At 32.2% G+C, this 13,475-nt stretch overlaps 1 protein-coding gene across 1 annotated transcript; it reads left to right on the plus strand.

The window, feature by feature from the left end:
• Positions 1-6,008: 6,008 nt before the first annotated feature.
• LOC125807757 (factor of DNA methylation 4-like) lies at positions 6,009-11,953 on the plus strand. The gene is made up of 7 exons (XM_049487495.1): positions 6,009-6,230; positions 7,833-9,148; positions 9,330-9,511; positions 9,821-9,889; positions 9,980-10,267; positions 11,388-11,591; positions 11,681-11,953. Exons 2-7 carry the CDS (start codon positions 7,840-7,842, stop codon positions 11,909-11,911), a joined length of 2,283 nt encoding a protein of 760 aa, XP_049343452.1. The 5' UTR covers positions 6,009-6,230; positions 7,833-7,839; the 3' UTR covers positions 11,912-11,953.
• Positions 11,954-13,475: the final 1,522 nt, after the last annotated feature.

Raw genomic sequence — 13,475 nt, forward strand, 5'->3', positions numbered from 1 at the left:
TTTTAACTAATCAAACGTCAAATTTGTTTTTAATGAGATATGAAGTGACCATTATAAAATTGGAGGCTTTTTTCTGAACTTCAAGATTTACAATATACTTACATGAATGATGAATATTTAAAGAGTGGAGAACAAAACTCAACACAATTAGAAGCCCCAAAAAAGACTCATGTCTTTGGACTTAAATTAGGAAGCCCAAAGTTAGATCGAGGGTATTTTAATATTTTGATTAAAATAATCCCAATAATAAACCCTAGTATAAATAGGTCCTTAGGTCTTTCTTTTGGATACATCATTTTGAACCTCTCTTGAACTACGGCGAGTAGGTATGTATGAACTTATATCTCTCTGAATTATATCTCGCATTTAAATGTTAGTCTAGTTAATTCCTTGATTCTCTTATATAAAAAATATTTTAACTAATCAAACGTCAAATTTGTTTTTGATGAGATATGAGTGACCATTATAAAATTAGTGGCATTTTTCCAAACTTCAAGATTTACAATATACTTACATGAATGATGAATATTTAAAGAGTGGAGAACAAAACTAAACACAATTAGAAGCCCCCAAAGAAGACTCATGTCTTTGGACTTAAATTAAGAAGCCCAAAGTTAGATCGAGGGTATTTTAGTATTTTGATTAAAATAATAAACCCTAGTATAAATAGGTCCTTAGGTCTTTCTTTTGGATATATTCATCTTGAACCTCTCTTGAACTGCGCCGGAGAGCAGGTATTCATGTATGAACTTATGTCTCTCTCTGAATTATATCTTCATTTGAATGTTAATCTAGTTAATTCCTTGATTCTCTTTATTGTTTCTTTGTGTTAATTGATTGCATCTCAATTGTTTGATAAACCCTTTCTTACTTTGTAACTTGGATTTGAGATTATTAGGAACATTTCATATGTTTAGGTAAACAATTACTTAGATTTGTGTTTATCCCAACAATTCTCTTTAATCTTTGTGTATTTTTATTATTTTGTATAATTGTTCTTGGTGTTCATATGAGATTGATGATTCCATCTTCAATTTTTTTGAATTCCCAATCCCTTTCACATCACTTTTGTAATTGTTTAGTTGGCATAATCTAGAAACCACAGGGAGTGTCACTTCATCAACAAAGAGAATAGGAATGACCTTTGATTTTTCATTTTATTTTCAAGGCAAATGTGTTTGATATGGCATAAATTATGTAATTCTAAGAAAATGTTTTCCTTTATTAATTGGTTTTCAATATTTAGATCTACATTGAATTGTTATGGTTGGGAATGAACATTCATATATCATTATTATCTATATATTGTTTTGATATAAATATGCAAAGACTACCAAGATAATTATATTCATATAATTATTATCTAGAATTATAAACATAACAATAATAATAATTATTATGTCTCAGTCTCAAGCTAAATAAATTATTAGGATTTATCTAATCTCTTTTCTCATTATTATAATGTACAAAGATTCAAACCTCATTAAAAATTTCTCTCCATAGTGCATTGAAAACTCATAATCATTTCCTTTTAATTCCTTTATATGTTGTTTTAGTCAAACCAATGTGGTCTTAATTAATGTCGTATTAGCACTTAGAAGTTCTATTATGCATTAATGATTTTTGCTACATATCTATCGTTGTTCAATTGAATAATCTGTACAATTAACTAGCAAGTCTTATCATTCTAACTACTTTTTTTACAAAAAAAAATTCACTTCTTCGTTGAGGTTTCTAACAGCACTCTCAGTATTTATCTTTATTTCTTTAATTTATACTTCTCTAGATTTTAATTTTTTTATACCGCAAGAAAGTAATGACTTGATTAAAATTGATATGATTTTGCAGATTGCTTGGATGAAAATTTATCAGTAAATCGCCTCCACAAATGGATTTGAAGCAGGAGCAAATAATTTACTTTTATTTCTTTTGAAGTAAGTAATACTACTTTTTAGGTTTTTCTTTAGTTAGTTATGCATCGTCAACAATTTCAATTCGAAGTTAGGTATTGATCTATTTGATTGAGGCTATATTTATTTTTTCATATTCAATTTGATACGTGAACAAAGACAAAAACAAAAGATTTTGTTATTTGTAAAGTTAGTAGTACAAATTAGTTCGTAGAAACAAATACTCCGTATATTTTTAGGGTTTCATTTTTTTTGGTCATAACGCGATGGTCAATCAATTTATCCTTTTCTCTTCTTGTCTTTCTTGCGCAAGGTCAAAGAGATAATTTCTTTCGTTTAAAATATTCCAAAATAAATTTGATAGCACAAACGATTGGTAGCAATGACATAGGCAAGAATTCAGCAAAAAAGGTTTAAAATATGAAGAAGTAATACTTAAAATCGTGAATATTGTGCTAAGGTAAATGGGGTAGGATGCGGAAAAAATTAATCTTAATCTGCTATGATTCAACTAGCTTTGTCTCTCTTATTTAACATTTCTTTCTACTAAGGCCATGCTCCATCAAACACTTCTTTAAATTTTTTTCTTTTATAATATTCAACTTTAGTTTTTTATTTTTATTTTTATTTTTTGGTTTCGAACCAGTACCCCTTTAATCATATATTATCTTCGAAGATCGTCAATTTTTTTATACGATAAAGAGACTAATATAATTTATGAATTATGAATAAAAGAGAAAGAGAAACAAACAATAAGAATCTAAGTGTAATTTTTATTTTTTTGGGAAAAAGATAGAGAATATACGCTTAAATTAGAGTCGTTAATATGGGCTGACACCTCCCATCCAGACTAATCCATAAGGCTTTGAAAGTTGATGGGCCAGGTCGTGCTGACCCATTTTTTTGGTGGGTCAAGAAATGATCAGCCCAACCTACAAGTACGTGGGCTACGGGCCATCCTTTATTTTAAAAAGTATATTTTTTTTATAATTTTTAAAATTAAATTATAATTTAAAAATATTATCATAAATATCGACAAGACAATAATACTACATGATGTTAGTGTTACTATTTCTTAATCAAATCCACAAATAAAATTACCTTTATAATATTTATTAAGTTTGGTTTTAAGTAAAAGTATAAATAGCTAAATAGAAATATTAACCTAATTATTTTGTAATGATCATAATAAAACACAAAAAATATGACAATATTCCATATGCTATGGCCTACTTCCATAGAAAATTAGGAAAAATTTATTTTATGTAGTACATATTTTATAAACATAATTTATATTTTAATTTTAATTTTTAAAACTTTATATAGATTTTGAGTTTGGACTCTTAATATTTTTAATATTCTATTTTATTTTTTATTTTATTTTTATTTAGCTCACGACCCGATCCGACCCATATTTTTCAAGCCCCACAAATTAGCAGACTTATTCAGGCCGAGCTAAAAAACTATTTTCTTAAATGATCTTCAAAAATCTTAGCTCAACCCTATCAAATCACGGGTTAAACCAAGTCAACTCTACGAATCTATCGCATATTAACGGCTCTACATAAAAGTAATAGTATTTTGTGTAAACATGCTAGTTTAATTATAAAAATATACTGTTATGGAAACAACCATAAAATTATAATATTAACATATACATATTTTGATCATAATGTAAAACTAAGCAATTAGTTATGCTTGGGCCTTACTTTTACCAATGGAGCTTAAAAGGGGAAAACACTAGTGTTACAAAGGTTCGAATATATATAAATTTTGACATTGTATATATAATGTAATTTTTCAATGAAAGAAATTTAAACGAATTCTTTTTCCGATTTCACTCCTAACTAACTCCGTCCTGATTGGTAGTGCCCCTTATGAAACTACAATTGCTATATTTTTTTAATATGATAAATAAGATGTCTAGGACTAGTTTTTTTTTTTTTAAGTTATAAATAAACAAAAACAAAAACTTTTAAAAAATCACAACTTAATTACTATATTTTTTCGACTTAACTTGATCATTTATTTCAAACTCTCAACTGTCAACTGCATAGTACCCCCACAAACTTTTTAATTTTGACGGAATTCATTTCATAGTACCCCCACAAACTTTTAATTTTGACGGAATTCATTGACATACATTTAAAATTGACAGAATTTTTTACTTAGACAACTCAAATAAATCTTATACATTTTAAAAACTCGTAGTAGATTTTTATTGTGTCATTTTGACACCATCTTTATATTTTTAGAATCAAATTGTGTATTGCCAAACGTCTCCTACCTGAAAAAATAAATAAATCCGTATGTGACATGTGAAACTTAGTTAATAAATCAATTAGGAGAATAAGATAAATATCCTAACAAATCTATTAATAAAGGTGCAATTCAATTTTCTAGAAAGAAGAAGGAATCAAATAGTGTAATATAACAAATTTGTAGGTTCTTTTTCAAAACTTGTGTGGTGGTGGAGGATGGTGGAAGGTGGGATAGATGGTAGGGAGAAAGAGTAAGGAAGAAGAAGGAGCCCGCTCAAAATTCGTGTAGGACATATATTATGTTAAATCAGTGAAAAGTGTCAAAAAAACATAACGGGATCCTACTATATGAATTTAAATTGTACAAAAATTATTTGAGATTATCTAAGTAAAAGTCATGTCACTTTGAGTGTCTGTCGATAAATCATAATTTTAGTATATGAAATATGAAATACCAAAAAAGTTACTAACACTCTCTCTCAAAAATATATACTTGTTACATTTGTATTTAAAAATTAATTTGATAAGTGTAAAAAATACTCCTTTATTTGATTAATTGAACTTAAAATACACCTCTGATCTTGCAACATTAGTGAAATATACTTCTAGATTCTCGTTTTTAGGTGTGTTTTCAACAATTCTTTCGATTTTTTTTATTAAGAGTTTCATGCCTCCTACAAGAGTTTGAGACCACTTACTATGTGTGGCATATCGAGGGTGTATCTAAGTTTAGTTAATTAAGTAGAAGGACGCTTTTAAGCCTGTCAATAGTTAAGGGATGAAATAGTTTATGCCAATTTCAAAGATATTTTCAATACCTTTCTCTTAAAATGTTTTAAAATACATGAAAAATATTATAAATTGCAGGGCTTTTCATATAAATATTATTAATAAAATATTTTTGAAATGTTAATTAGAGATTGACTCTCAAAACCCAATATGTGACAAATATTACTCTAACCATTTTAATAAATAAATAAAAAAGGAGTTTTATTACTTCTTTTCATACTATATAATAGTAATCAAGTTTAGATTTTCAAAATATTATTAATAAGACTAATTTAGTACTCCAAAATATATTTTCAATTAATAACTTTCCTAAAGGATATGTCATGTCAATCCAGTCAATTAATATGAAGAGGAGGGAATAATATATATTTGAATTTTTTTTAAAATTATTTATTATTTTGGATGATTAAAAAAAAAGGCATAACACAAACATGACCCTTAACTTGGCTTTAGCGGACAATTATGTCCTCCAATTTTAGGTGGGCACAAGTAGCACTTAAACTTGTATAAAATTGAACAAGTAGACATACGTGCCCTACATGACATAATACACGTAGGACGCCATGTAGACACAAAATTGTCATGTAGGGTGCCATATAGGACGAATGTGTCTATTTGTTCAATTTTATACAAGTTCAAGTGCCTACTTGTACACATCCAAAGTCAAAGGTCATAGTTGTCAGCTGACGTCAAATTAAAGATCATGTTTGTGTATTACGCCTATTATTAATCAGTCTAAATTATTACTCTAAAACATATCTTTAATTAATTAACTTTCCTAAAATTATTACTCTAAAATAGATTTTTAATTAATTAACTTTCCTAAAGAATAAGTCATGTCAAATCTAGTCAACTAGTATGAAGAGGAGGGAAGTATATATATTTTTTGAATTTTTAGGAAATTTATTTATTAGGAGTATTTTGGATGATTAATAAAAAATTGAATTTATATAAGAAGGGAGGGAGTACTATACAGAAACTTGTACACATATAATATGCCAAATATTCTGTACATTTCAGTTTTCTCAAAACAGAAAGTATGAGAAAATGGCTTTTCCTCTGCATTTTCCTTCTTCACGCCTCTGCAGTGACCAAAAATCTCTGTTAATCGCTTCACAAATCGACCGTAAAAATGGCTTCTGAGTGAAACTGGAGACTAGAATCTTTACTTCATCTGTTTTTCTTTGTTTTTTTTTGCTCAGTACAACTCAAAAACTTGCAAGAAGTTTAAGGGATTCCTGTTTTGAAGATTCGGATTTTGTGATTTCAGGTACATTAACTTTTTTTTTTTTTGCTTTTGAAAATGTGATGATCTCCGATATCAAGTTTATATGTTTCCATTTACGTATAAATAGCATGTATATATGTGTACGTTCTTTTGTTACAAGTTTTGTATAGTTATTACTAGTGTGTGTTTCTTCTCGCAACATTCTAGGGTTTTTGTAACCCTTCGTGTGGTTCTGGGTTTTGAGGTATGGTGATGGATGATTTGCTATAGTAACTCACGGAGCCGTTTTTTTTTTTTTTTTTGCAAATATGAAAAGTAAATATAGGGTGAAGTCAAACGGGTTCAACATCTGTATATATGAATAAAAAAATAATTTCAATCATGTATAAGCATGGTAATTTTTTGTGGAAGGGGCTGATACTACCTGGCTCTGCCCCCTCTATAGAGCCTTCTGCTATATCTTATCATTTGATTTCTGCTGATTTAAAGCAAGGGATGTAGTATATTTCCTGTTTTGATGGGGGAAAACTCAAACAAAAGGGGGTTCTCGATCAGTGTGAAAAAATCATCAGATATCATATGATTGAAAACAGAGGTAGTTCCAGATTTTTTTTGTGTTTTTGTGTGTGTATAGTAAATGGTGTATCTGCTACCTTTGAATCCTGGATTAGCATTTGATTGGAAGAAAAACAATTCAAAGAAACGCCATACTATATTCATCGAGATTCCAGGTGGATGTATGTTTTGATTGTTATGATTACTTTGGACCCTATGTGAAAACAGGACGCAACAAATTAGTATTTTGTTCTTTTCAGTCTGCCTTTTGTACTGAGCAATTAGACAGAAATGATTATATTGCTACTCATGGATTGAATCTCCAAAACAAAAATTTGAGGTAATCCAGACTTTATAATGAAATTGCTGCTCAGGTATCAAATTGTAATACTGTTTGATTGTTTCTTGTGCTTACTTTGACAGTCTCTAGCATTTATTTTGTTCCATCGACTATTCTCATTTTCCTGTTCTAGCTTTTGGGGGTGGATCGTTTTGTAGAGATTATAAACGGGTTGAAAAATTGAATCTCTGCTAAATGGGCAAAGTAACTGGATTGACAGGCCAACCTTTACACATAATATATCGTGTAGATCAATGAATATAATGTGTAGATGATAATACATTCGTGTGGGCTATATACTAGTTCTACTGAACCTTTAGGAAAGATATATATTAGTTCTGTTCGAGCAACTGGGGATGGACATATATAAATTTTGGGACATTAACCCACTCTAACAAGGGTAAGTTGTGCTGAAGAAGAAGCTTGGATCACAAAGTGAGGAAGTTTCTTGTTCCACATATATTCCTTTCTCTGCTCTTCCACTTTTCACTCTGAGCGACTGAGAGTTGTTGAATCACTCAATGCAGCAAGGCAAGTAATAGCAATAACATTTTGTTAGAGGGAAGAAAAATCAAGCTAGATTTGAAAATTGAGTCTTCTACTTTATCTGTCTTATTTGCCATTGTCTTATAAACATTTTTGTTTCTGGTGCATTTCAATTTCCCTTGGCAAGTATTCTTGGTTAGCTCTAGTTTAGTTTGGTTATCAACAAAACACAAACTGGTATTTAGCTTTTAATCTTATTACAGGCTGAAGATGTCTCATAGAAGATCAGGGAAAAGTGGGAGCACTGATTCAGAGTTTGAAGAGCTGAAGTATAAATACTACAGAGATTTAAGAGATGAAAAGGTCAAAATTAGACGTTCTGGGAAGTATTTCAAATGTCCATACTGTCAGGATTCAAGTAAAGAGTATGATTCACAAGAGCTTCTACGGCATTCTTCCCGCATTGGTAGAGATTCAAGGAGTGCTAGTTTTAGAGACAAGGCTAGACATTTGGGATTGTTCAAGTACTTGGATAGGTACATAGATGCAGACAAGAACACATCTGAATCAAGTCAGAGGAGATGTTCTGAGCTATCAGGGAAAGGTTCTCAATATGCCAAGAGTAATCCAGTAGAGCCATCTCAGATCACTGAGAAGTCTGAAGGTGGAGGAAATTTTTATCCGTCTGCTGCTAGGACCATTGAGGCAGTGGATAGACCTGTTGACGGTGCTGAAGAGCCCCTGAGAAGGGAAAAACTAAATACGGAGAACAGAGTGGTATCCGAATCTCAGATCACTGAGAAGTCTGAAGGTGGAGGAAATTTTTATCCATCTGCTGCTAGGTCCATTGAAGCAGTGGATAGACCTGTTGATGGTGCTGAAGAGCCCCTGAGAAGGGAAAAACTAAATGCGGAGAACAGAGTGGTATCCGAACCTCCTCCCAGAAGTACTAAAGATGGTCTGCAACCCCAACCTCTCCTAGCATCTAGTAAGCCAGGTATCAGCAAGGCCAAGGATGATCTAATAGTTTTTCCTTGGATGGGGATAGTAGCCAATATTCCTGTTGAATATAAGGGAGGGAGGTATGTAGGTAAAAGTGGAACAAATCTAAAAAAGCTGTGGATTGAGAAAGGGTTTAATCCACTGAAGGTTCATCCTTTGTGGAACTACAAGGGTCATACCGGATATGCCATAGTTGAATTTAAAGGGGATTGGTCGGGATTCATGAATGCTATAGCATTCGAAAAAACATTTGAATTAGATAAACATGGGAAGAGAGATTGGAATTCAGTAAGACGTCCAGATAGTAAATTGTATGGTTGGATTGCACGTGATGAAGACTACAACGCTGGGTCTTTCATTGGTACTCATCTCCGTAAAAATGGAGATCTTAAGTCAGTTTCTGGAATACAAGAAGAGAACAGGAGGAAAGATTCAAGGCTACTATGCACCTTGACCAACGAGTTAGAGATGAAGAACAAGGAATGTGAAGAGATGAAGAAGAAAATAAGCAGAGCAGAAGTTTTTATGGATAATGTGATGAGTCAAAAGGAGGAGATGACCCAAAACTACAATGACGGTGTGTTTTCCTTTTGCCTCTTTGCTGTAAACTAGTTACATAGTATATATCTCTATCTTATTGCTTCACTTTTAACATAATGCTAAAAGATACACCTGGCAAAATTTGTAACTCATATCATGAAGTTGTGCTCATTCTTTTGTTGTTTTCCTCCTCTAATGTCGTATGATCTGTTTACCAGAGATGGAGATGATGCGGGATAAAGCATTCAATCAGCTCCATGATTTCATACGTGAGCATGAGAAAAGCAAAATGCAACTTGAAGCTCAAAAACAACAATTGATGCAACAAGAACTAGAATTGAGAAAACGTGAAGCACTGAATGAGAGTGAGAAAAGAAAGCTTCACCTCCAGAAAGAGATGGTAAGACAAGAGGCATACAGAAAATTACTTTATTTTTTTTGCAGGTGATGCTTCAACAAAAGGGAAAGCAGAGATGATACTCTTTGGGTGTCTAAAATACTGCAGTTGTTCCTTTTAAAGATATTTAACATAATTTTATCTGATTTAAGGAATTTGAATTACTCGAGCATATACAGTGTGGTCATCACCGTCTTTCTGCTAACACTTTGCTTGCCTGATAATATGGTTACAGGAATTAATTTGAATACCAGGTCCCTAGATGTCTTCTGATGCTTAACTTGATAGCTTTTTGAAATTCTTTAACTGCAGAATGAAAGGGCAATTTTGGAGCAGAGAAATGCAGATGAGAAAATGCTGCAATTGGCTGAAGATCATAAGGTGTGCTGTGCACTTTTGGCTTAAGACAGCCTCTTTGAAAACAGAATACTCCATAGCTTTTAGCAATTGACTTTGAGCTTTACCTTGCAGAGAGTAAAGGAACAACTTCATAAAAGAATAATTGAACTGGAAGCGAACCTTGATCAGAAGCAAGCACTACAGTTGCAGATTGAGCGCTTGAGAGGTTCAATGGAAGTGATGCGACTCATGAATGAGGAAGGAGACCTCGAATCTAAGAAGAAACTGCAGACAATTCAAGAAGAAATCAAGGAGAGTGAAGAAGAACTTGATAGCTTGGAAACACTGAATCAAACTCTAATTATAAAGGAAAGACTTACAAATGATGAGGTGCAGGAAGCCCGTAAAGAACTAATCAATGTGAGCATTTACACCTTTTTAATTCATCCTCATAAATATTTGTTTATAATGAAGCAATGTGATTTTACTGTACGAAAATTGGAGGTAAACATATATGCTTTAGAAAGGTTTTGGTTACTTTATTCTTGTCCACCAAAGTAACACTCATTTTTATTCACCAGACGAGCAGCGAATCCTTCTATTTACTAAGGAGTGAGTACACCATACATCTGCCTTTTTAGGAAGTCTAGCAGACGCTTTTCATTCTTCACGCATTTGCTTCAATGATAATTGCCCATTAATTAGTTTGTATTGGGATTCAATCTAGAACTACATCTTCACAATAAATAAAATGCTCAGCAGTGTTAAAAAGAAGAAAAAAGAATAGTTCCAGGACATATTGATATTTGCTAGCAAGATCCAGTGCCTAGATGAATTCTTTTAGCTGCCGTTCCACTGCTTGAAACAGTATGCCCACCTACATTATCCCTTGTCATTTACAAGTTTGTATCTGCTAAAAGTTTAAAACTCTCTCTATAAAATTCTGGAGATATGCATTACAGAGGAACCTTCTGGAGATGGTAAATCTAACTTGGTAGTTTATTTTACTCCTAGAATTGTTTTCCCCCTCCATGTATGCCCTTGCTTTAATCAATGTAATTTTATACATTCATGAATCACGATCATAAACATTTTTTTTTGGTCATTTGAATTATCATACTTGTTTGTTTTTTTGGTCTTTCGAATTTATCATACTTCTTCCTCTGTAATGTTTGTTTCTTGGAGATTCTCATTCATAATCAGCCAAAGCTTGCTAATACTTCATGGAAGTGCAAATGATTCTGATATCTGTGATATGGCTCATGCATTAAATTGGCATCTGAAAATGTTTGCAGTAGTAGCTACAAGCTGTATATTTTTAAATTTACGTTGCCTTTATATCTGGAATAAAGGAAAAGAATTATAGACCTACAAATCTGCCTCGATGATTCTAATGTTTATAAAATTATTTCTGTAACCTGAAAAGATGATTTCAGTCTCAACCTGCCAACCATTACTGTATGAACAGCAATTTTATGTGCAATCTTCATGTTCTTTCCCTTTGCTCTAGTTAGTTAGTGCTTGATTTATTTTCACACAGGGTTTAAGGGAGAGCCGTGCTTTTATCTGTGTCAAGAGAATGGGTGAACTTGATGAGAAGCCATTCCATGCTGCTGCCAAAAATAAATTTAATCCTGGAGAAGCAGCAGAGAAAGCAGTGGAGATATGTTCGTTGTGGGAGGATTACTTGAGGGATCCAAACTGGCATCCTTATAAGGTTATCCAAAAGGGTCATACTGCTGAGGTATGTACACTTTTAACTATTAGTACGTGTATTCTTTTTGGGTTTTTTTTTTTTTTAAATCTTTACTCATTCAATTTTTATTTACTTAGGAAATAATTGATGAAGATGATGAGAAATTGAAGGAACTAAAGGCCGAATATGGTGATCAAGTGTATCAATCTGTGGTAACTGCGTTAAACGAGTTGAATGAGCATAACCCCAGTGGCAGGTACCCAGTACCTCAGTTGTGGAATAACAAGGAAAAAAGAACTGCGTCATTGAATGAAGGAGTTGCACACATAATGAAGCAGTGGAAGGCGCATAAGAAGAAATTAAGATAAAGCATTTGACTGAACTTTGAGGGGAACGAAGTAGGAGAGTTGATTGTCATCAACATGATTAATTCTAGTAGGCAAGCTCAACTATTACTAGGAATTCTGAGTCTGCAAAAACTTCATTAGTTTTACCTTCATTTTGTTCTAAATTCAGACGAGACAGTTTGTTCTTTATCTGCTGCTTTCTTCTGTCATTAGATACATTGCAGCTTCAAGTATTGTGTGAATTTTGAGCACAAACAGGCAACAGCTAGAAATATACATTTGATAGTACAGAGCTGATTTACAGAGGAATACTCTGTAATTTCACAGCACACTGCTGTCATTCTCTTTATCAACAAACCCTGTCCATTTTATCCTCTTCCATTGGTTTTTCAGGAATATTGCCTGATCCATCTTTTTCTCACTGATTTATACTGCGATTCTCTGTTTCTTTTTTTGGCTAGGGATTTGTGTAGATCGAATAAATGATTTTATTGGTTATATTGATCTCAGTTCTCTTCTTCATTGTTTTCAACAGTGACTTCTTCGTTATTGTGTTTGCTATACATACTTTTTTTTTTAGCCGAGAGTCTAGGAAACAATCTCTCTACTTTCACAAGGTAGAGATACAGTTACCTACACACCACTCTCTTCAGATCCTAGTTGTTGTTGACTGCATAAAGAATCTTATTATATGGTGTTAAGAGTTTAATTGGAGATTTGATGACCCCAAGTAAATATGATTATCTTGTGGAACGTGCAAATCTCTACTCAATTATCCAGACATACATAATTTCTTGTGCTTCATGGATGTCTATACCTTAGAGTTGAAAGAACCTCTAAAATTCCCATGAAATTGTGCTTTCTGCTGTCCCTTCATAAAGACTACTTGGGATATGCGTACTATAGTTTAACAACGTAATTAATCTACTCCTTCCAATAGTCCTATATGTAACAATATAGCATAACACGTGTTATCATGTAAATTTCAACATTGAAAAATATAATAAACCGATTTAAAAGGGCTAAAAAAAGATTTTACGTTGGAAAATGTATGTGTTATCATGCAGAATTCACTTAAAAGAGTACAAATTTATCCTGGGATGTCACTTGCATTCCACTACTTTTAATGGCTAAGCTTCCACCAATGAATTTCCTTTTCAACAGATGAGCTAAATGCCAGAAATTGTCCATTTAAGACATACTAGTAGCTACCAGAAATGGATTTATCGCAATCAAATTGGAACTTGCAAGATACATATTTTCAATTAAGCTACTACAAATTACTGACATGACATACAGTTAATAACAACAAGCCTAGTGAAATCACATTTACCTCATGAGAAAAAAGAGGTTGATTCTGTTATGAAAGACATTCAACTCAAACACATCAAATCAAAGTAAGTATACTAAAACAGTAACAATAACAAAATAGTACAATAACCAAAACATGGTAAAATATATAGTCATAATAGAAGCTGCGGGCTACATGTTTTTGCAGCCGCTTCAGCTCTTCTGTCATCTACACTTCATCCCTTCCCAAATCCCTATTACAATTGCTCCACAAAACTCATCAATCCTTCCCCTT

This window comes from Solanum verrucosum, unplaced genomic scaffold (genome assembly GCF_900185275.1).
Source record: "Solanum verrucosum unplaced genomic scaffold, falcon-dt-bn FXZP01000183.1, whole genome shotgun sequence".
NCBI lineage: Eukaryota > Viridiplantae > Streptophyta > Magnoliopsida > Solanales > Solanaceae > Solanum > Solanum verrucosum.